Raw genomic sequence first — 23,635 nt, 5'->3', positions numbered from 1 at the left:
CTCGCCCGGCTAGTTTTTTGTATTTTTAGTAGAGACGGGGTTTCACCGTGTGAGCCAGGATGGTCTCGATCTCCTGACCTTGTGATCCGCCCGTCTCAGCCTCCCAAAGTGCTGGGATTACAAGCTTCAGCCACCGCGCCCGGCACTCATTAGTTTTCAAAGTAATTTTTTACAACCTAATATGCATTTCAGCAATTGTTAGGTACATTAATTTTTAAATATACTGTATTATTTTTATGATTATTATTTCTAATGGCTTCTTCCAACATGTCTACTTTTTTTTATTATTTCCTGTTGTGGTTTATATAATGATGTTTATATTGTTGTAATTATTACTTTTAATAATTATTTGAACCTCATATATTGACATATCCTTTTAACTTCTTCATTATTTAGAACCAGGTTTTTGTGGTATTATCAGAAAGATTTTCTTCCATGCCAAAATATTCCTTGTTGTTTTTCCTTCTTTGTCTCTTAGTTTTAAGCTCTCAACCTCACAATTCTCTATGATATAAAATGCAAATGAAAAATCTTGGTATCTTTCTCAGTACAGATATTTTTTCTTATGGTTGGTTTTTAGTTTTTTGCAAAACTTGTGTTAAGTGTTGCAAATATTTAAAGTATTATGTTACTTTTGACCGGCTATATATTTTAAATGTATTTTCTACTTTGAGTTCTACCTCTGATGTTCTGGTGACCCAAAGACCCACCTTTACCTGTAAATCAGTCTACAGTTTTTGCGTAATTGATTCTCTTGGCAAAAACAATCTGATTGGCTGATTAGAAATAATTTTGTCCACCATTAAAACTGCTAATCCAGATCAGAATTAAGTTGTGTTCTTTATTTTGGTTGTGCAGGACTAATGTAAAAGCAAAGGGTTGACTCTCTAACAGTGATCAGCGTTATTAATTTTTGTAAACTAAGAATTTCCATAGAAATACTACCCTATGAGAATCAGAGACTCCAGAAGTTTTGATGGCACTTTCTTTATGTTCAAATCATCAATAGAGCTGTTACAGGGCTCTACTAGTTTATATGGCATGTAAAGTATATAGCATATAGAAGGAATTATAAAGAAATTATATGACGGTTCTGCAATAATACATTTTTATTTTAATGTTTAAAAGATAAATTATTGCCGGGTGCGGTGGCTCACACCTGTAATCCCAGCACTTTGGAAGGCCGAGGTGGGCAGATCACGAGGTCAGGAGATCAAGACCATCCTGGCTAACACAGTGAAACCCCACTCTACTAAAATACAAAAAATTAGCCAGGCATGGTGGCGGGCGCCTGTAGTCCCAGCTACTCAGGGAGGTGAGGCAGGAGAATGGCGTGAACCCAGGAGGCAGAGCTTGCAGTGAGCCAAGATCGCGCCACTACACTCCAGCCTGGGTGACAGAGCGAGACTCCGTCTCCAAAAATAAATAAATAAATACATAAATTTTTTAAAAGGTAAATTATTTTTATTATAATTTCAGAGTAGTACCTAACACCATATCTTCTTCACCGTAATTTTCCTTGCATCATATTACCAATTAGCTGTAAACATGCTTATTTTTAAATGCAATTCAAATGCCTCTAATAGAATCCTGTGGCAAAGTGAAGAATCCTTTCATATACACAGTACAGATGTGTCAAAACCATATACAGTTCTGTTTACACACATGACAACCGCCACACCTGAGTGGCCCAACTGAAAGTTACAGTTTCCATCATTCTGTTAGGAGTTCTGCTACCACTTGCATATGTCAGTAGTGAAAACCAATCAACATAAGCATCTTTGAAACGCAATTTTAGATCATTAAAGATGTATGAATTTTGACAAAGCGAGGAGATGGGAGGCTTATTAAGAGTATATTAGGTCTCTACAATGAGGGAGGCATTTATGTCTCAGTTCAAGGGGAAAGATATAGCCTAATTGTATTCTCATGAAACAAGTGGACAGGGGCAGGTACAGGTACAGAAAAAGATTCAGTCTTAGTCCTGACTGTTCCTACACACCTTTTGTGAGAAAAAAGAGCCTATTCCGGTAGGTTTCTGAAAATAAACAGGATCTTACAGTAGTCCCTGTTTCCTCATGGGCTGTATATGTGATAAATCATTGTCTATCTGGCTTGCAGTCAAGAGATACTGGGTAATCATTTTCTAAAGAACTTGTATGTGCCTTTTGCAAATATAACGTCAATATATTACATTTGCTCAAGAGTCTCAATTTCTTTCTTCTTTTTGCTTATTTATTAACTTTTAAAGTTTCATTATTTGTAGATCTCATAGTTGTAAATTTCCAAAGTTCTTTAAGAATAAAGAATTGATTCCATTTGTCCTGCTCAGCCATTATAAAGGAGAATGTTGAAAATGGCGAGAGTGGAGCACATTCCAAAGAATCTGTGAAAAGTGGTGTTAGTTCAGTTAGTTGAAAATGCTGAGTATTTCCTGGAATCATGACTGCCTTTGCTAAAAACGTGAATAGACTGTATTTTTAGGAGATACGAAGTGCATCTCTGTTGTGTGATGTGAGTCTTATGTCAGCTGCAGCTACTTAATTTGCATGTAAATTCTGAAAATTTTCTTGTCCCATGTGACACTTCTGAAATGTCTGTCTGTTCTTTTTTCCTTTTTAATTTCCCAAGCTCACTATTTGGATAAGATAGTTAAAGGTACTGTATACTTGCTGTTTGTTGACATATCTACATGTATATCTATATATAACTGTGTATCACTAGGTTTGACAATAGACTGTTTTCCATGCATATTTTTGTAAATTACAAATCAGACTTAAATTATGTAAAATGCCCTGGATTTAAAGCATTGAGACTTAAATGTCTGTGTCTCATTTTTATAATTTTGGGTTATGACAGATTTCATTCCTTTGTAAAAGCGTTTTCTCTAGAACCAGAAACTGAAGATAATGGTATATTTGCTGTTTTTTGGTTTTGGGGTTTTTTTTCTATCTTTATTTCTTTCTTTCTTTTTGCTTTAAGATCTTCATTGTTGGCAGTTCAGCTTAATGAGCTTTAAATTCTAAACTAAAGAATCACAAATACTCTTATCACAGAATAAGAAATTGTCAATCTAAAGAAGATTCTGGTTAACATGTTGAGAGAAATCTCGTTTATTTCATATGGAAACTTCTTTGGTTTTTTCCTGAATGTTTCAAAATATATGTGATATCATAATTTATGTTTTGTTATTTTTTAAAAGCTATAAATACTGTACATTCTATAAAAAAAGAACTGATAACCTTGTTCAGCAGAAAACAGCAGATTCTCACATCTTCAGTTACCGTAGAAATAGATGGAAAAAGTTTTTTCAGAAGAGAAAATTCCCCTTCCCTTTCTCCTCAGATTACCTACTTTCTATTCCTTGTTTGTGCTTTTCATTAGAATATGAAAATATTCATGGCAATATCCAGGCTTTCATATACCAAATCTTACGTGCAGTCAGTCAGCTGCCGCACCTCCTTGTCAGTGGGGCAATTCAACCTTGCGTTTTCATTAAAAACAAAACAAAAAAACACATCCATCAAGAAGATTCACCTTTTATTTATTGAATAATCCATAAATACAGACGGTAATTGTCTGAACGAAAAGAAGCAGCAAAATTAATCTCTTCCTGACCTGATGGTATCCATAAGTGTTATTTCATTGTACTCTTCCATGAGAGACAGTCAAAATAGTCTTCTTTCTGTTAACTCTGATCTTAAGAGACAGAATGTCTCTTTACGATATTTTCTTTTCACGTTCCGCAGTGGAGGAGGGGACACCAATACATGAATAATTCTTCTAACACAGACTTGAAATAAACATCTTTAAAAACAGATTGTTCCCTTAAATTTTGTCACTGGAACAATAGTAGCATTGAAATGATAAGAAGCTGTAAAACAAACCCCAATTGCTGTAGCAAGTGTTTTTATTAATATGTTTGACACCAAATTATAAATAGCTGTGTCCACAGAGATCTGATGAATAGCCAGTTAGTCTTAGAATTTTAGAGCATTTCTCTCCTCGCTTCTGTCAGTGTCATAGACAAGGACACCAGAATCTGCCCAAGTGTCATGCTCATAAACAGATCACACTGGCTGCATGCCAGATATCATCAGTAGGAAGTGGCAAAAATTGTTTTTTTAAAATGTCATGTTAGACTGAAACAATTATAGATTTTGGATATATTAAATTATTTTAATTGTTTCCCAAATTTTCCCTCCTTGCCCATAAAAGCAGACAAGATAGGATATAAAGGTAACAGCATAAAAGCCTTAGGGAGATTGTCACAAAATATCACTCTTCGCTATCTGTCTTGAAGCACGTCACTACCGTGTTTTTGTTCAGTCTATCAGTGTTTTATTGTGGTCCTTATGGTATTTCATTTTGTCCGTCCTAAGTAATCCAATATGCACAGCTATTACATTTAGTTGGAAATCCTGTCGGTCCTGTCCCATCCGTATGCAGCCTGAATCCTAATGTTTGTTAGAATAGATGCTAAGCTGCTTCACTATTTCCTGGGCTTTGCTTATTCTGTGACAAGGAATGTACTCTTGGCATAAAGTATAGTCATTAATACTGGCCTATACTTTGTGCAATTATTTAATGCACTGTAATTTCACATGAATATACGGCAACTCTGAGGCCAGATAAAATTAATGTTCTCTTTTTAACATCATTCATATCCTTATACCCACTTTCATGCTTTTGGAGCTTGAGGGAATTTTTTTAAGCAACAAGGTGTTTTAAGAAGGCATGTCCTGATAAATGACCAGTAATGTTTGAAACAGATTACAAATCTAGACAAGGGATTCTGAAATTATTTTGTTGAGATGCTTTTCCACACCACACAATATACCTTGTTGCTTTGCTAAAGAGAAAAAAATGTAAGTTAATTTTGTCTGGCCTGCAACTATTTAGTGGATCGTTGCATATATTTCTGTCCTGCACAGGTAAGTGGTGTCTCAAGGGTCAGGCCAATCAAAGATGCCACTTGGATAAGAATTAGATTGCATAGATAATGTTGCTGTTTCTATCCATGTGCAATTACAGTATTTGTGCTGTTTATAAAGGCCTGTTCCCACTAAGTGTCCCTTATCTGTTTATTTTAGGTACAAAAACTCAATACTCAAATCACTGGTGTTTTCCTTCTTTGTCTCGACAGAGGGTTGTCCTGGTCTGTGCAACAGCAATGGAAGATGTACCCTGGACCAAAATGGCTGGCATTGTGTGTGCCAGCCTGGATGGAGAGGAGCGGGCTGTGATGTAGCCATGGAGACTCTCTGCACAGATAGCAAGGACAATGAAGGAGGTAAGAAATGCTGAGCATGAACACGAGTCTGTGCCAGAGCACAGGTTCGTAAGTGACAGTGAGTACATAGATATCCGTTGCCAAAAAAAAAAAAAAACCGTGATCCCCATAGATTCGATTGGTTGAAAAATGTATGCGTGCTGATGGAATGATTTTGCTCCCCGTTTTTCCTGAAACAAATGCAAGATTATTATCGTTCAGGGAAAAGGCAAGGTAACCAAGCTACTGCATAATGTCCATTGTTCTCTGTTCCTTTTCCTGGTCCCCAGGTGACTCTTCTCCTCAACCACAGTATTTAGGGCTCTGTGAATTGGGAGCTCCAAAGCAATGTTTTAATAACTAACATTCCAAAAGATGCAAAGAATGTTCCAGCCTCTTCTGTTGAAAGGCATGGATGGAAAAAAACAAAACAATAACAGAGAACAGTCCCCTGGAAGCTTTACTCTAGTGACATTTTATCCTTAATTTGATACTTGGTTAAAAAGATGGTGAGATTCCACCTAGTTGAATCCCTTGGTTAAGAATAATTATTTTCCCCACTAAGCTCGGCCTCCATGTACTCTACTTTAATTTCAGGGAATAGAGTGAGAGTTGGTGATTACCTCTCCAGTGATGGAATAGTTGGCTCTGATAGCTGTTCTGTTTTGTTTTGTTTTGAGACGGAGTCTAGCTCTGTCGCCCAGGCTGGAGTACAGTGGCGCGATCTCGGCTCACTGCAAGCTCTGCCTCCCAGGTTGACACCGTTCTCCTGCCTCAGCCACCCGAGTAGCTGGGACTACAGGCCAGGCCCACCGCACCTGGCTAATTTTTTGCATTTTTAGTAGAGACAGGGTTTCACCGTGGTCTCGATCTCCTGACCTCGTGATCTGCCCACCTCCGCCTCCCAAAGTGCTGGGATTACAGGCGTGAGCCACCACGCCCAGCTTTATTTTGTTTTCTGAGATGGAGTTTCACTCTTGTTGCCCAGGCTGGACTGCAATGGCATGATCTCGGCTCACCACAACCTTTGCCTCCTGGGTTCAAGTGATTCTCCTGCCTCAGCCTCCCAAGTGGCTGGGATTACAGGCATGAGCCACCACGCCTGGCTAATTTTGTGTCTTTAATAGAGACAAGGTTTCTTCATGTTGGTGGGGCTGGTCCCGAACTCCCAACCTCAGGTGATCCGCCCACCTCGGCCTCCAAAGTGCTGGGATTACAGGCGTGAGCCCCCGCGCCCGGCCAGCTGTTCCGTTTTGACATAGCTTTAGCACTGTATTTTTAGGAGGGCTGTAGTTCCTCTCCGGGGCTCCATGGACACTTGCCCTGTGGGTTAGGTTGTGTTTCCTGCCACTCCACCAGCCCCAGCCATTCTCCCTGCTCGTTTTGAGACTGTACACGTGTACGATAAAGCATTGGTTAGGGTTAGGTTTTGGAGCACACAGATCTTCACTGAACCATGTAGTAATTGTGTGACCTCAGACAAAATTTATAATCACTTTAACTTCAATTGTTGCATCTATAAAGTAGCAATAAAAGAGTTTTTGAAAGGATTGAGAAAATGCATGTGAAGTATGTAGCATATTGCCAGGCACAGAGCCTGCTCTAAGTAGCAGCTAGTATTATCCAGTTTTCCTTCTTTTGCTTTCTAAAGTGCTCATCTCGACTAAGTGAACTTCATAGAAGGTTGTCAGAGAAGCTTGAATAGCCTTTACTTTTCTATACCTATGGAGGGCCTCAACTACTATTCTGTAGGAAACAGAGCGACCAGAACCAACCCCTCAACCTCCCTTCCAACCCAAAACACACACACACACACACACACAGAGACACACACACACACAAGCCTGGGCTGACAGTCATTCTCAAAGCAAATGTTATTTGTGCCTTATCCTTCTGACAAGGCGCTGCAATTCTCTCCTTTAGTTTCTAGCAGACTATTCACTGTTTTCTCTTGGACTGTCAAGAAACTTGAGCCGCAAATTCTGAGCTAAAGCCTTTGCTTTCCGCTCCTGATAGATTTAGGTGGCCCTTAGCCTTCACAGCTTTTCCTGCTTAGTAATACCTTGTTGCCCCTGACTCCTCTTAACCGTGTGCTTTATAGACATGGCAGCATTAATCCTCTCAAAACCACAGTACAGATGGCACCTGTCTTCATTACTTTCCCCCAAAGAACCCCCTACTCCGTTGTTGCTATTGCCTAGGGAGGAAGGAGAGCTTCTCTTTCTCCTTGATCTTATAGTTCAGATTTTACTTCTAAGAGAAGATTGCATTGAGGAGGTTACAGAGTCTCTCAGAGGGAAGCGGGCTGCAGGACCAAGTCTGCAGAGACACTGCCGACTAATTTAGGGGCTAATCAACTCTTTAGTATTGTTATCAGCTAAAGAGGTTTTTCCTCTTCCTCAAAATTTATCAACTGTGAATTGGCCTCATTCCCCTTTGTTTATTCTGATTAGCATGGAACTATGCTATCTCTAGGCTCCCCTCTCGGAGGGGAAATCTGAGCTGACAGAAGACCTCCTGCGGAGTCTCTGCTTATCTCACATAATTTGTATTCCTGCCCCTAACCTAATTTTGCTGATCTTCTAAGAAGAAATCTCAGTGCCAGCCTTCTTATGCCCTGAAATTATAACCTGGATGCTTTATAACCTAAGTCAGCGGATTCTTTGAACTTAAGCATAAGCTACATGTCTAAAAACAGTATTTTTCACACCAAACCCCAAATCAACACACGAAAGATGGCAATGAAGGATGTCAATTATATGAAGACAGTCTAACAGAGTGTTTAAGAACTATAAATCCAGTCCTTATTTAGACCTAGACTGGATTTTATTAGACTGAAATTCTAGGATATATGGTGACTGACTGTAGTGTTATAGATCCATTGTCTAAGTTTGGTATCAAAATGGTGACTTATCCAGAGAGTAGCTAAGTAACTTGATTTAGCATATTAAGTAACTCAGGAGGAGAGGGTGAAGAGTCCAGTGTGGCCCTGGTCAGAAATTGAACACTTCCGATAAATAGCTACTATGGTTTGAGCACTTTTATAGAACACAGTGTTTCTATTTTGTGTACCATTCCCGGAACTAAAGAAGAAGTATCAAAAAATTTTAGAAAAGACATCCATCATATAGGGAGATCTTGAAATATCTTGTTAAGCCAAGCATCTTCCTTCCCTTGCAAAATTTATTTTACTTCACCCAGTCAGGTTTGCCCCATCACCGCTGTTGAATGCCAAAGATTTTAAACACCTGAATCTCCCTAAATAGGTGTTCCTCCTTGCCTTTATGTATATCTGTTCCCCTTTATCTGTAAAAAGCTGCTTTAGAAGGGAATTCTTTATGAGGAATAGGAAGAACGTAGATGGGGGCAACTTATCTTCAGCCACTTTTAACACCTGTGCTGCTTTCCAATAGGCCCTTGTTTCTTTTCAAACAAACAGCTGTCATGTGTGCTGGGTAACTATAGCTTTTCAGAGCTAAGGGCAATCTGTTACCCATAATAAGGGCCCTGACAAAGATCTCCACTCTCTCTGAAATCAACAAGGTATCCCCCTCATCTGCTTCTCAAATCCAGCTCCAAGTACTAAATAGGGGCTTTGGGAGCAGATCATTTTGACAAAGGCAAGCAATGGATTACTAGAGTTTTAAATCACACCGTGGAAATCAGAAACAATTCTCACTGGACCAGATAATTGTGGATAACCTCACCAGATGGGGCATGTAGACATTTTGGGAGCAACTAGTTGCTGTCCTATCCTAGTTGAGAAAGCTTTTAAAGCAAATGATCACCAGTACCTACACGTGGCTTGTAAATCTTTCTTCTTCAACTCCAACTTTACTTATAAAGACAACAGTCCCCTAAATTGAGCCATTTGTTGCTCATATCCCAGAACACTCTGATCATGAAGTTGCTGAGACCAGAGAATAGGAAGGTGAAGAGGTGGGAGCTGCTCACTCCTGAAGGATGTGCAATCTGGAGTGGGGTTTAAGACAGTTCACCACAGTCTTCAGTTCCTCGAGTACCTCTTTTCACCCGCCATTCGTGTTGAAGTCTGCCCTGTCTGACAGGGAACCTACCACAGACTTCCACTCCCCCTCAACAGGAAAACCTCTTTTTTGGAGGTTCTACTCGACCACTCGACCATTCTTACCAGGAAAGACCCTGGTCGCACATGTGAGAAGTTGAGCTTAAACATTATTACATGTAAAAAAAATCGTTAGCTTATATCACTAAAAAATTCAGATACAGTTGCACCCAGGTGTTCAAATGATGACACCAGAACCTTAGGTATATTCATCTGTTAACTCTGCTTTCTTCTACCTTAGAATCATTCTCAGGCCATCTCTTCCCCAAAAAGACCACCACTAGCTCTTAGTCTACATTTCTCTTCCTAATAACTCCACCACAAAGAAGACACCTTTCCTCATGGTTATGTGTGGGCTGGGTCTGGGCCTGAGCCTGACTCTCATTGGTCTGAATTAGGTCACCTGCCTAAAGGAAAACTGAAGTGCTGTCACCAGAAGAAAAGGGCTTGGATGCTGGGCAGGCAGAAAAACAGTCTACTATAGGAATAAGAATAGCTCTCCATAGCATTCAGCGTTAGTACAGTCAGACCGTGTACTGCAGGAACTCCTTCATATGCTGATGGACTGTCACTTTCAGAAGGCATCTTCTCTCTGTCTCCTCCTTCCTTGCCAAGGTATAGTCTTTTGACTTGACAAGAATACCAGTGCTGAACCTCTGATGTGCTTTTTGTGCCCAAGATTAGCAAGCAGCTATCTCATTCTCCCCATATACTTTTAAAAGCATCATTGCTTTTATTTAGCCTGCTGCGAAGACTCTCATTCAGCAAGGGGTTGCTTGACTTTAAATAGCTCTCCAAATGATGGTCTCACTATGCAAGCACCAAAAGGCAATCGCTTGCCAGAGATAATTCTAGCTCTATGGAAACTTAAGATACTTTTTTAACAAGATGAGTTCTCCACAATGCATTGTCCCTGGCAGTCGTTACCATGCTCCCATCTTCTCCAGAGGGAGATCTAGTCAGTTTCCTTTGACACCTCGCATCCCTGTCTCGTCCTCCAGTGGCCGGCTCCCCTGTGGGTACCTGAATCGTGAGACTCAAGCCCTATCCTGGAGACTGGCTGGTTGAGGGCACAAGAATGACTTTAAAAGATTCATACTAAACTGTTTGCAAGAATGGTGGAATACCAAAGCATAACTCCTTCCAAGAAGAATACCAGTAAACAAATAGAGTTCTCTTGTTTTTCTTTTTCTTTTTTTTTTTTTTTTGAGATGGAGTCTCACTCTGTCTCCCAGGCTGGAGTGCAGTGGCGCTATCTCGGCTCACTGCAACCTCCACCTCCCAGGTTCAAGTGATTCTCATGCCTCAGCGTCCTGAGTAGCTGGGACTACAGGCGCCCGCCATCACGCCCAGCTAATTTTTGTATTTTTAGTAGAGACAGTGTTTCACTATGTTGGCCAGAATGGTCTGGAACTCCTGACCTCGTGATCCACACCCCCCCCCCAGCCTCCCGAAGTGCTGGGATTACAGGTGTGAGTCACTGTGCCAGGCCTAGAGTTATCTTTTATCCTTTAGAATTATTACTTTGTTGGGGTATATCAGGAAGATATACCTAAAACAGGCTATTTTTTTCCAAGTCTGTAGGGGCTGATGACAGTTGAGAAGAAAGTATAAGTCAACTGATGTTATTCAAAAACAAGAAAGATAGAAATAACAAATAAATAATTAGATGAATAAGCAAAAGAAGTAAAAATACAATTCAAACTGCAAGAAAGCTGGGTGCAGTGGCTCGTGCCTGTAATCCTACCACTTAGGGAGGCTGAGGCGGGTGGATTACTTGAGCCCAGGAGTTTGATATCAGCCTGGCCAACATAGCAAGACCCCGTCTCTACAAAACATTTAAAAATCAGCCGGGCGTGGTGGCACACGCCTGTAGTCCCAGCTACTCAGGAGGCTGAGGTGGGAGGATTACCTGAGCCTGGGGAGGTCAAGGCTTCAGTGAGCCATGATCGCGACACTGCACTCCAGCCTTGGTAAAAGAGTGAGGCCCTATCTCTCTCTCTCTCACACACACACACACACACACAAACTGCAAGGAAAAGTAGGAATGTGCTGTCAGTAGAAAAGGGGCGTGAAGGATTGAAAACAAATGGATGAAGTATTAATGTAAACATGAGAATGACTATAATGAACGGAGAGATCTATATTTGTAGATTGCTAAATGAAAATAAGGAAACGTTTGAAAATAGAATTTATCTTGCAGGAAGATGGACTATTACGTTCTCTAAAAACAGATTTAAAAATGAAAAATAATGAAATGGCAGGAAACAGCACTGGAAAGGAAGCGGGGAGAGGGAGTTTTAAAAAAAAAGAAAAAATTACAGGAGATCACAAGTAGTTCCCAAAATGAATCCAGATATTATCAGACATAGAGTGGTGCTCGGAGTCTTAGAGCATCACGCTGTATGATTCAGGTAGATGATGGTTTGGGGGGAAATTACTGTTAGTTTGAAAGACTCTGCTGGATCCTATCTAAAGGAAGGAGGAGATGCAGGTTACTCTGAACCCTTTGTCTATCCACAAAATTTTTAGAGGATAGTGAATCCCATTCTGGGGGAACAAAATCCAGCTCATGCCCTGTAAAGCAAAGGACTTCAGTAGCTTCCTGCTAGGACTCAAGGAACATAAGGTTTAACCCCTGCATCTCACTGGGTTTGAGAAGAAGAGGAAAATCAGAGCCACACCGGTTGTCACTAAAAGTCTCCCCTCTTTTTTTTGAGACGGAGTCTCACTCTTGTTGCCCAGGCTGGAGTACAGTAGTGCAGTCTCAGCTCACTGCAACCTCTGCCTCCCAGGTTCAAGCAATTCTCCTGTAACTGGAATTACAGGCGCTCGCCACCAGGCCCGTCTAATTTTTGTATTTTTAGTAGAGATGGGATTTCACCACATTGGCCAAGCTGGCCTCGAACTCCTGACCTCAGGTGATCCACCCACCTAGGCCTGCCAGAGTGCTGGGATTAAAAGCATGAGCCACCACGCCCGGCCTAAAAGTCTCCCCTCTGTTTTACACCTATGGCCATCAGCTGCCACCTGAAGCTTAAGAATGTAGACGTGGGCACTGCATGGCATCTCTTTAGAAACAGGCCTCCAGGCTCCACGTCTCTCCAGGTTAAGAACCCCTGCATTAAGGCAAGGGGTATTGTTAGTAGTCCTGGTACACAGATAACTACACTCTCATTGTCAGAAGAGTTAGCCACCATTGGTAACTTGGTGAGCATCTTTCCACTTTTTCCTCAGTGAATTCATATGCACATTTATGTTATTAAACTTAAATAGATACTGTTCTAAATTCGATTCTTCCAAGGACAATATCTTAGAGATTTTCATGCCCATACATATAGGCCCATCTCATTCTTTACAACGGAAACATGGTATACTAATTAATTTCACCACTGCTACACTGATAATTTAATTGTTTGTAATTTTTTTGCTCTTCGTATGGAGACAAATCTGTAGCGAATTTGTGTGTGGGTGTGAGTGTGTATCTGCATATAAATCTTTGTGTAAATGTACAAATATTTCTTTAGGATGGATTTTTAGAGATGAACTTGCTGGTTCAAAAGGTATTTTAATTTTTAATTTTGATAGCTACTGCTCGATTGCTTTGCAAGTAGGTTTCACCACTGTACACTTCATCAATCTGAGGGTGTTTATAGTCTATATGTGATCATTGTAAGTAAACAAAAATGTTCAACAAAATGAAAAATATCAATTTTGTCTGATGAATGAAAATGACCCCATTTTTGTCATTTTAATTTACATTTTCCTAATTACTAGTTAGATTGATGATCTTTATATTTATTTCTTTTTTTTTTTTTTTGCTAATTGCTTATTTATTTCCCTTCTTTTTTTTTTCTATTGAGCTGCTTGATACTTTCTTTTTAACTCTTAGGACTTCTTTATATATTCCACTTATTCTTTGTTAGGTGTGTTGCAAATATTTTATCCCAGGTTTTCACTTGTCTTTTAACTTTGTAATTTATGGTGCATACAGAAGTTTTCAGTTGATATAACATAAATTTGTCTGAGGTTTATCTTTTTAGTCATGACTTCTGGGTTACATGTCTTACTAAATAGAGCCTTTCTGAGATTAGACAGTATTATACATAGGATTTCATGTAATTTCTTCTAATACTTTTTATAATTCTGTGGATTGCTTAATATTCAATTAATCAAGAACATTTTTAAGTACCTATTGGAGTAAAAAAGAAAGAGGAATTCAAGGATTAGCGTAGTGTCTGAGGGTAGGGAAAGCATGATAGACGAAAAACGGGGCATCTCTCTTATGCTTCTAAGCCTTTTTAACTGTTTAGAATTAACCATCTTTAAGAACTTAATTCAGTTTTTCCTTCATTTAGCAAATGTATTAACTACCTATGTGGCGCCAGCAAGTGTGCCAGGCTCTGGGGATACGACAGTAGGGATGGATAGCGAACTAGATGAGCCCTCAGGGAGCTTGATGAGACAGTTGTCTGAGATGACTGCTGAAGGAATTGAGGGCTATATGAAGAAGTAAGAGAGAAGGTTAGAGATCTCCAGGCAGAGGAAATGATTCTGGTGAAAGGTCTATAAGCCATGTTGAGGAGTTGTGAGTTTACTCAGAAGGCAATGGAGACCAAGTAAAGGAAGCATTTCAGCCAGAGAAGTGGAATGGTCAGATTTGGTTTCTATAAGGTTACTCTGGCTAACATGTAAAGAATGGATAGTTGGGGCAAGACTGGATCCTAGGAAAACACACTGTTGTTAGGAATTTGTCAAAAGAGGACCATGGTGGCCTGATGGGTAGTTTCGGGGAAAGAGAAAGAAAGACTGATTCAAGAGAAACGTGAGATGAAGAAAAGCAACTGATGCTTGATTAGGTGGAGAAAAAAGGAAGAGACGAGGAGTCAAGGATAACATTCAGGTTTCTACTTTGAGAAGCTGAGTGGGGTGGATGGTGGAACCATTCATTGAAATAGGAAGTTGAACAGCAGCGTGTTTGGAGGAGAAGATCACATACAGACATGTTAAATCATATTATACATGTTAAGCTTTAGATGCCTGTGCAATATCCAAGCCAGATATCTTGAAGGCAGTTGGTGGCTTTGCAGTTCAGCAGAATGACCAGCCTGGAGTTGAGGGCTGAAGGAATTGAGGGCTATATGGAGAAGTAAGAGAAAAGGTTAGAGATCTCCAGGCAGAGGACATGAATATGGTGAAAGGTCTATAAGCCATGTTGAGGAGTTGTGACTTTACTCAGAAGGCAATGGAGACCAAGTAAAGGAAGCATTTTAATGATTAGCATTGAAATGATGTGAACATGAGGTCCGAAGTCATCAGGAGACCACTAATGTAGACAACCAAGAATGTGTGGAAAACCTAGCATGATCCCAATCCAGAAATGAATGCATATTACAGAATGTGACTGAAAAGATTAACAAAAGTTACACCTGTATACTTTTAAAATTCTGAATTGCACAAATAAAATATTACATGGGAATTTCTAACTCAGACTTGAAACTTGGAGGTTGAGGCGTGGGGGGAAGTACCAAATACTGTGGGGAAGGACAGTGGGTATCAATTATCATTTGAGTAAAAAAGAAAAGTCATGACTTTTTATCCAGTCTGTAAACCAAGATTCTGAAAAACAAATAAAAATATCCATAGCTCCTTGAAAGAAGAAAGTGAGAGTATTGACAAGCAGCATAAAGCCAGCATAAAAGGTAACCTAGGAAAAGACCTTTAGTTAAGAGTTTTAATAATCCAACAAAATGTATATTGTTTAAATTTGCCAGAAAAAAAAATCAAGAGTGATGTAAAGAAGAATAGGAAATAGGGCAGGATAGAGACCTTGAAGCGGGACCAGGGATTGGCAAACTGTGGCCTCTGAGCCAAAGCCTGATTTTCTTAATAGTTTTATTGGAACACATTCATGCCCATTCATTGACATATTGAAGGCAGAGTTGAACAGTTGCCATAGCGACTATATGGCCCACAAAGCCGAATGTATTTACTCTTTGGCTCTACAAAATAACTTTGCCAGCCACAGTAAAAGACCAGTGAAAATGCACAAAGAAAGACAAGAGCATGTTTAAAAATAATGGACAGAAAAGCTAACGAGAGCAATAATATTACGGACTGAGCGGAGGGAAGCATGAACAGTATGATCTAGTTTACATCAGAGTACCACGGAGATTGCAAAGCCTGAACGGAAGAAAGACAGGCTCTTAACTGATCACTGCAGTTATTATTCAGCAGGTTTTGAGCATTTCTGATTTATGTAGATTTTTATGATTAATGCTATTAGATATGGCTTCTATACCAATATAAATTTAAACCAACCTAATATTCCTGAAACTCAAATGGAATCTCAATGATTTTTGAAAAGCTATTCCACAAAGACAATTTTACTACACTATACATTTGGGCAAGTGGGTAATCAACTTAGTTATACTAGATAGCCTTAGCTGCTGTATAAATACAGACCAAAAAATGAAAAATGTTTTCTCAAGTTATAGGAAGCCAGATTCATAACCATCCGTCACTTGCTTGGGCAAGTTACTGATAAACTCTGCAGAAAAATAACAAACAGTGTGTCCCTGCACCTTGGCTGTTGAAAATGAGATTCTTTCTCTGATTGATGTTAGCAGAGAGGCTTGTAAAAATGCATTTCCAACTGATTAGTTCAGAAAGTGTCAATCTCATGCAGTTTTATGACCTGCAGACTACATGCCAGATGTACATTTGCTTTTTATAAACTAACAAAGATGAATGACTAAATTTGAGCATTCCTCTTTGGCAACTGTACCATCTATTGCCTAAGGGAAGTCACTGTGGGAGCATTATGGCGGGGGAGAAGAGGGTAAGGAGCACGTAACCCTTAATGTACCAGATTAATGGAGATAAAATATTATATTTGGAAATACTTTTCCTATTGAGTCTTTCCTACTTTTGTTGAAGAATGACCACAAGGGAAAACCTGCAAGAATATCAGATATTTGTGGTGTTACTCTCCCAGGCATGTGCACCCATTCTAAATCCATCAAGTAAGAACTAAAGGTACCATATCATAAAACACATTTGAAAGATTCCCCATAAACATCAGCATATAACTATGGTTGGGATGCAAAAGTTGAAGTTTTTAAAATTTTTTCGTTTGTTTGTTATTTTGGGTATTTGTTTTTTTTTGTTTTTTTTTGTTTTTTTTGAGACGGAGTCTTGCTCTGTCGCGTGGGCTGGAGTGCAGTGGCCGGATCTCAGCTCACTGCAAGCTCCGCCTCCCAGGTTTACGCCATTCTCCTGCCTCAGCCTCCCGAGTAGCTGGGACTACAGGCGCCCGCCACCTCGCCCGGCTAGTGTTTTGTATTTTTAGTAGAAACGGGGTTTCACCATGTTAGCCAGGGTGGTCTCGATCTCCTGACCTCGTGATCCGCCCGTCTCGGCCTCCCAAAGTGCTGGGATTACAGGCTTGAGCCACCGCGCCCGGCCTTGTTATTTTTTTTTTTTTGAAACAGGTTCTCTCCCTGTCACCCAGGCTGGAGCACAGCAGTGGGATCATCCTTCACTGCAGCCTCGAACTCCTGGGCTCAAGTGATCCTCCCACCCCAGCCTCCCAAATAGCTGGGACTTCAGGTGCACACCACCGTATCTGGCTAAGTTTTCTAACTTTTTGTAGAGATAGGGTCTCGCTATGTTACCCAGGCCTGTCTTGAATTACTGGGCTCAAGTGATCCTCCCATCTCAGCCTCCCAAAGTGCTGGGATTACAGGCATGAGCCACTGTGCCTGGCTAATTGTTTTTTGAAGCCAGAAATGATATGGGAGCAGTAGGTCTACAGTCTACTACTTCAGAAGTCCACGTCTTAACAACTATGCTTCTATTTCTTTTAGAGAGAGGGAGGAAAAATGTTTTACATTATTATTATATATCCTCATGAAAAATAAGCCAATAGCGTACTGTTGTCTTTCTTCCACTAGAAATACTGAGAAATATTTATGCATTTTTCATCTTCATGCCTAGGAAAGTAATATTTTGATAAATGTATATGAAATTTCCAAATTCAGTTTCATTTGATTTTCTTTTTTTTTTTTTTTGCTTTGAGATGGAGTCTTGCTCTGTCACCCAGACCAAAGTGCAGTGGTGCGATCTCGGCTCACTGCAACCTCTGCCTCCTAGGTTCAAGCAATTCTCCTGCCTCAGCCTCCCAAGTAGCTGGGATTACAGGCACCCACCACCATGCCCCTCTAATTTTTTTGTATTTTTAGTAGAGATGGGGTTTCACCAGGTTGGCCAGGCTGATCTCGAATTCCTTACCTCAGGTGATCCACCCGCCTCAGCCTCCCAAAGTGCTGGGATTACAGGTGTGAGCTACTACGCCCGGCTTGATTATCTTAAAACCTGATTTTAGTTTTTTCCAGAGAAATAAACATGCAATTTCAAATGATTAACAACTCATTATCTTAGAAATATAACAGACATGAAAGAAAATACATATACTATCATCAGGAAACCTTGTGTCATCAGATCTGTGTATCAGAAATCCTGACCCACACATGTTCATGTGTGTGGAAATTATGGTAACAAAAAACTTAAACTATTAGTGTGAAAAGAGTCCAACTTCATAAATTTAATTCAGGTATTCACTTATTAAGCCTTTCCCCACTCCCCCAACTTAGTGAAGAGATTTTTAGTTACTGTCTCTGGATAAGCTAGGTCTCTGTCAATTTCAGGTGACAGAAAATTTAATTCAAACAGACTTAAGGAAAAAGGGAATGCCTTCATTTCTATAACTAAAAAGCCCAGGAGGTCAAATGCAGCTTATGGCAAAAACCTCAAAGGTTTTTGTGTCTGTGTCTGACCTGTTAGTTTTTCCTCCAGCCCTTGCTCTGCTTGCCTGGGGATGACGCCATTCCCAGCAGCTTCTTGAACAGCAGCAAGGTGGCTGCAGCAATCCCAGCCACACAGCCTCACAGATCAAGCCTGGTTGAGGGGTAAGAATCTCTTTTTAGATTGTTCCTGAAGTTCACTCTTGCTGGACACGTTAGGTGACCTGTACATTTCTGAACCAAACACGAAGTGAAGGTTATGCACGTGGCCTGAGAGGTGGGGAAGGCCGGATACGCAAACAGAAAGCTTCATCTCTTGCCCAGAGAAAGGGAAATGGGTCCGGGGAAGAACAGCGTCCACTACATGTCTTTTTCAGATGGCTAAAATGACGTGCTCAGCCAGGCCTCCTCACGTCCTGTTTCTTACCTTACCTGTGTTGTTGCTGACCTGCCTTTTAGACTGGGCAATTTAATTCAACTTTGTCTGTTTTCTTTTATCTCAGTTTGCTGTCAGATAATGAAGGGGCAAGCTAATATTCTATTAATAAGAATAGCCTAATGTAAAAATCAATGGCTAGTATAGTTTTTTTTAAAAAAAAAAAAGACTTTTTTTTTAATTGTGTAAATAAAACATAATGGTCATGTAGATATTTTCAGCTGAGCTTGCTATCATAGAGTCACACCCAGACTTGATACTTCAGTTGGAAGATTTTAAAACTATTTTGTCAGTTCTCCTAAGATTAAAGTCTTCAGAAACTGATATTTTTATTAATCAATACCAATAAATGTAATTACCAAGGAGATAAAAATTCAGTTTTCAGCTGGGCTCAGTGGCTGAGCCTATAATCCCAGCACTTTGAGAGGCCTAGGCAGGTGGATCACTTGAGGTCTGGAGTTCGAGACCAGCCTGGCCAAAATGGTGAGACCCCATCTCTACTAAAAATACAAAAATTAGCCAGGCATGGTGGCACGTGCCTGTAGTCCCAGCTACTCAGGAGGCTGAGGCAGGAGAATCACTTGAACGAGTTAGGCAGAGGTTGCAGTGAGCTGAGATCATGCCACTGCACTCCAGCCTGGGTAACAGAGGAAGACTCAGTCAAAAAAAAAAAAAATTCGTGTTTTTCAACTGGTCAGTAAAGCCTGACCTTAAAGGATAATGTTATCAAATGATCATAACTTGAAACACTCAACTGCTAATGGATGGTTATAACTTTTAAACAGAATACGTATACGGGCCATTGAGTGTAGTTTCCTTTTGATGTTCCTGGAGAAAGCACTGGCAAATTCTTCTCATCCATTATTCCTTTTATGTCATCAATACTATAGGTCAGTTTTTCATGATGGATTTCTTATTATTTCTAATATTATGGCCGATTTACATTTACCACATTTTAATTAATACCTCCATTTTAGTTGGTATATTCTAGGAGTCCAGGCTCTTGTTTAAAATTTGGGATATGCCTGATTTTATATGGAACACACTTAACCTTCCTCAGAAGAGCTATTTTTTGTTGTTGTTGTTGTTGTTGTTTGTTGTTGTTGAGACAGGGTTGTGCTCTGTTGCCCAGGCTGGAGTGCAGTGGTGCAATCTCGGCTCACTACAACCTCCACCTCCTGGGTTCAAGTGATTCTCCTGCTTCAGCCTCCTGAGAAGCTGGGACTACAGGCACCTGCCACCACACCTGGCTAATTTTAGAGATGGGATTTCACCATGTTGGCCAGGCTGGTCTCGAGCTCCTAACCTCAGGTGATATGCCTGCCTCAGCCTCCCAAAGTGCTGGGATTACAGGCGTAAGCCACTACACCGGCCAGAAGAGCTATTTTATTGAAAGGTGTTTGGCTAGTCTCATTCATTTTATATTGATTTGTGTTTGCTACACTTCATAAACTTCACTTTCTGACCCTCTCCCAAATTTTAGAGCTTCATCCTACATAGATTCCTGTTTACCATACACACTGTGCTAACTCCTAGTGCATTGTCTCTAAAATCTAGGGTATTTGAGTAGCTTTACTTATAACTAATCGACATGCCTTCATACTACTACTAATAGATTGTTCCAGTCACTAATTTTTTATGTCTTACTCAGAACAAACATTAAATGATTCTTTTCAGCCATCTCTAATCCAAATATTTACTCTCCGTGAACGCAGATGCAAGTAGATTTATATGTCACGTAATGATGGGGATACGTTCTGAGATAGGTGTTGTCGGGCAATTTCATCATGGTGGGAGCATCGTGGTGTGCACTCACGCAAATGTAGATGACACAGCCTACTACACTCCTAGGCTACTCATCTGTACAGCATGTTACTCTACTGAATACTGAGGCAGTTGTAACACGGTGGTATTTGTGTATCTAAACATAGAAAAGGTACCATAAAAATACAGTATTATTATCTATGGGACCACCCTTTTATAGGCGGTCTGTCATTATGTGGCATATGACTGTGTTGTATTTCTATTTCTTCTGGTTTCAATAAGTATGCCTCGTAGAAATTACTATCACATAGTCAGTGGAAAATCACTTGATGTGAAAAAAAAAAACAGTCAAGAAACAAAACTGATTCTACATTATGGCATCAAAAGGAAAATTCCCTTATTGGTGAACATTTCTCTCTACAGATGGACTCATTGACTGCATGGATCCCGACTGCTGCCTACAGAGTTCCTGCCAGAATCAACCCTATTGTCGGGGCCTGCCGGATCCTCAGGACATCATTAGCCAAAGCCTTCAGTCGCCTTCTCAGCAAGCTGCCAAATCCTTTTATGATCGAGTCAGTTTTCTTATAGGATCTGATAGCACCCATGTTATACCTGGAGAAAGTCCTTTCAATAAGAGGTTAATGCTTCTTTTCTGTATGTAGATTTGTAATGATGTTTTCAACAGTTACATATACTTTATGTGAAATACTCATGACTGTGAGCCTGAGGAAAGTGCTGTTTTTTAAATACAGTTTTTCCTCTTTCTGCAAAGTCCTCACCAAACTTTGCATTTCAAGCATTTTTAACACAGTTCACATACTTTGTGAATTTCAGTGCCTGAGACATAACAGGACATTACATTAAAGAGTCAATAAATCTTCATTTAACTAGTTGATCTTGTTGGCATAGTTGGAAATGTTTCAAAAGAAGCAATGAAAAGACCCCAAAAGGCAAAACAGAAGTGCCCTTTTTTTTTTTAGCTGAGCTCACTAAATGATATAAATTATGAATTAATGTAATGGAACTGCTGACGGCATGGCAGTAAGATTGCATAAGCTGTTTGACTGGTGCTTTACAGAGCAGTAATGACCTGAAAATAAACCAGTAAGTGAAAGCAGGTGTCTTGTGTCTCACTGAGCAAAAGAAGATGATTTACACCAGAACTCCTGGGTCTGCAGTAATTTAACAGCATTAATGCAGTTATAGCCAGCAGTTGATTAAAAGTTGTTGTACAAATGTTCCTTATTGCCCCCTTAAATCTTATACTTCTTGGTCCCTGAAGATTTACTGATTGCCTCAGAATTAATTGGAAAGTCTACTTTTCTTCATGTGAGCACCATGTATATGACTTATGAAAAAAGCACAGAGTTTATCATTTTAAAAATTCATCTCTAAATTATTGGTCTTGGTAACACTCCAAAAAACAGATTGCCACAAATTAAAACCCAGGATAAACAGAAGGCATTTAGAGAATATGAATTACACTGAATTAAAAGGGACATTGTCTTGGGAGTCTTTCAGGTCTGGTTTTTGTGAATAACGATTGATTGCATAGAATAGTGTTATTTTATCCTTAGGTTGAATTATCTATAAATCATGATAATGTTGGCCTGAAAAGGCAGATGTTCATTCTCATTCTTCTACTTTTCCAACAGCCTTGCATCTGTCATCAGAGGCCAAGTACTGACTGCTGATGGAACTCCACTTATTGGAGTAAATGTCTCGTTTTTCCATTACCCAGAATATGGATATACTATTACCCGCCAGGATGGAATGTGAGTTAGTCCCATCACACTGTCTCTGAAGGATTTGAAATATAAAAACTAGATCTTCCTGTACCACTGTCATGTTTGATTGTCCTTTTTAATCTGGAAATGCAGCAACTTTTAGACTCTAGAAACTTGTGACAGTACATATGGCAGAGATTTAAAGTCATACACGCACATACTTCTTCAAAAGTTGATTTTATTTTCTAAGGCATGGTGATAGTACTGTAGTTTTGTGGGAGAATGCTCTTTGTCTCAGCAGATGCGTGTTGAAATTTTTAGGGGTAATATTTTATAATGTCTATAACTTGAGCTCACATGATTCTGAAACAAGAGTCCATGGAAAGCAAATTTGAAAAAAAAAGTTGGTGAACTTGGTGAATACACATGGGGCATATGAGTATTTATTGTATAACTCCGGGAATATTCCTATAGATCTGAAACTATTTCATATAAAAGTTGGGAGAAAAAGTTGATTTTCCTTACAAAGCATATTAACTTAAGGAGAGGTGTGTTGGTAGTTCTGTGGGATCCAGACAGTTCACTAAGCAGACTTTGTTTTTTCTTAGGTTTGACTTGGTGGCAAATGGTGGGGCCTCTCTCACTTTGGTATTTGAACGATCCCCATTCCTCACTCAGTATCATACTGTGTGGATTCCGTGGAATGTCTTTTATGTGATGGACACCCTCGTCATGAAGAAAGAAGAGAATGACATTCCCAGCTGTGACCTGAGTGGATTCGTGAGGCCAAATCCCATCATTGTGTCATCACCTTTATCCACCTTTTTCAGATCTTCTCCTGAAGACAGTCCCATCATTCCTGAAACACAGGTAAAATATTCTCACAGGCAGTACTTGTAACTACAAGATCTTCAGATCATGTTTTGCCAGAGAATCTTAAAAATAGGTTATAGAGGCCAGGCACAGTGGCTCACACCTGTAATCCCAGCACTTTGGGAGGCCGAGGCAGGCAGATCATGAGGTCAGGAGTTCAAGATCAGCTTGGCCACCATAATAAAACCCCATCTCTACTAAAAATAAAAAAAGAAATATTAGCCAGGCATGGTGATGAGCGCCTGTAGTCCCAGCTACTTGGGAGGCTGAGGCAGGAGAATCACTTGAACCAGGGAGGCACAGCTTGCAGTAAGCTGAGATCGCACTACTGCACTCCAGCCTGGGCGACACAGTGAGACCCTGTCTCAAAAAAAAAAAAAAAAAACCATGGATTATAGAATTCCAGTGTTATTTTTAAGTAATTCTATAGAATGAATTATATAGTGTGTGTGTGTGTCCTAGAGTAGATAAAGTTATAGTAGGATATCTAGTTATTTCTTTCTTTTTTTTTTTTTTGAGATGGAGTCTCGCTCTGTCACCCAGGTTGGAGTGCAGTGGCGCGATCTCAGCTCACTGCCAGCTCCGCCTCCTGGGTTCATGCCATTGTCCTGCCTCAGCCTCCCAAGTAGCTGGGACTACAGGCGCCCGCCACCATGCCCGGCTAATGTTTGT

The 23,635-nt window shown here is 40.0% G+C and overlaps 1 protein-coding gene across 1 annotated transcript in view; it reads left to right on the top strand.

The window, feature by feature from the left end:
• TENM3 (teneurin transmembrane protein 3) overlaps positions 1-23,635 on the top strand; it is a 662,376-nt gene that overhangs the window by 574,342 nt on the left and 64,399 nt on the right. The window contains exons 13-17 of the mRNA XM_011959575.1: positions 2,632-2,658; positions 5,147-5,293; positions 20,784-21,000; positions 22,019-22,138; positions 22,699-22,960. Coding sequence (XP_011814965.1) covers positions 2,632-2,658; positions 5,147-5,293; positions 20,784-21,000; positions 22,019-22,138; positions 22,699-22,960 — 773 coding nt within the window. The remainder of the gene's footprint in view (positions 1-2,631; positions 2,659-5,146; positions 5,294-20,783; positions 21,001-22,018; positions 22,139-22,698; positions 22,961-23,635) is intronic.

Source organism: Colobus angolensis, unplaced genomic scaffold, assembly GCF_000951035.1.
Source record: "Colobus angolensis palliatus isolate OR3802 unplaced genomic scaffold, Cang.pa_1.0 Scaffold5, whole genome shotgun sequence".
Lineage (NCBI taxonomy): Eukaryota > Metazoa > Chordata > Mammalia > Primates > Cercopithecidae > Colobus > Colobus angolensis.
This window is presented reverse-complemented; position numbering and strand designations above follow the sequence as displayed.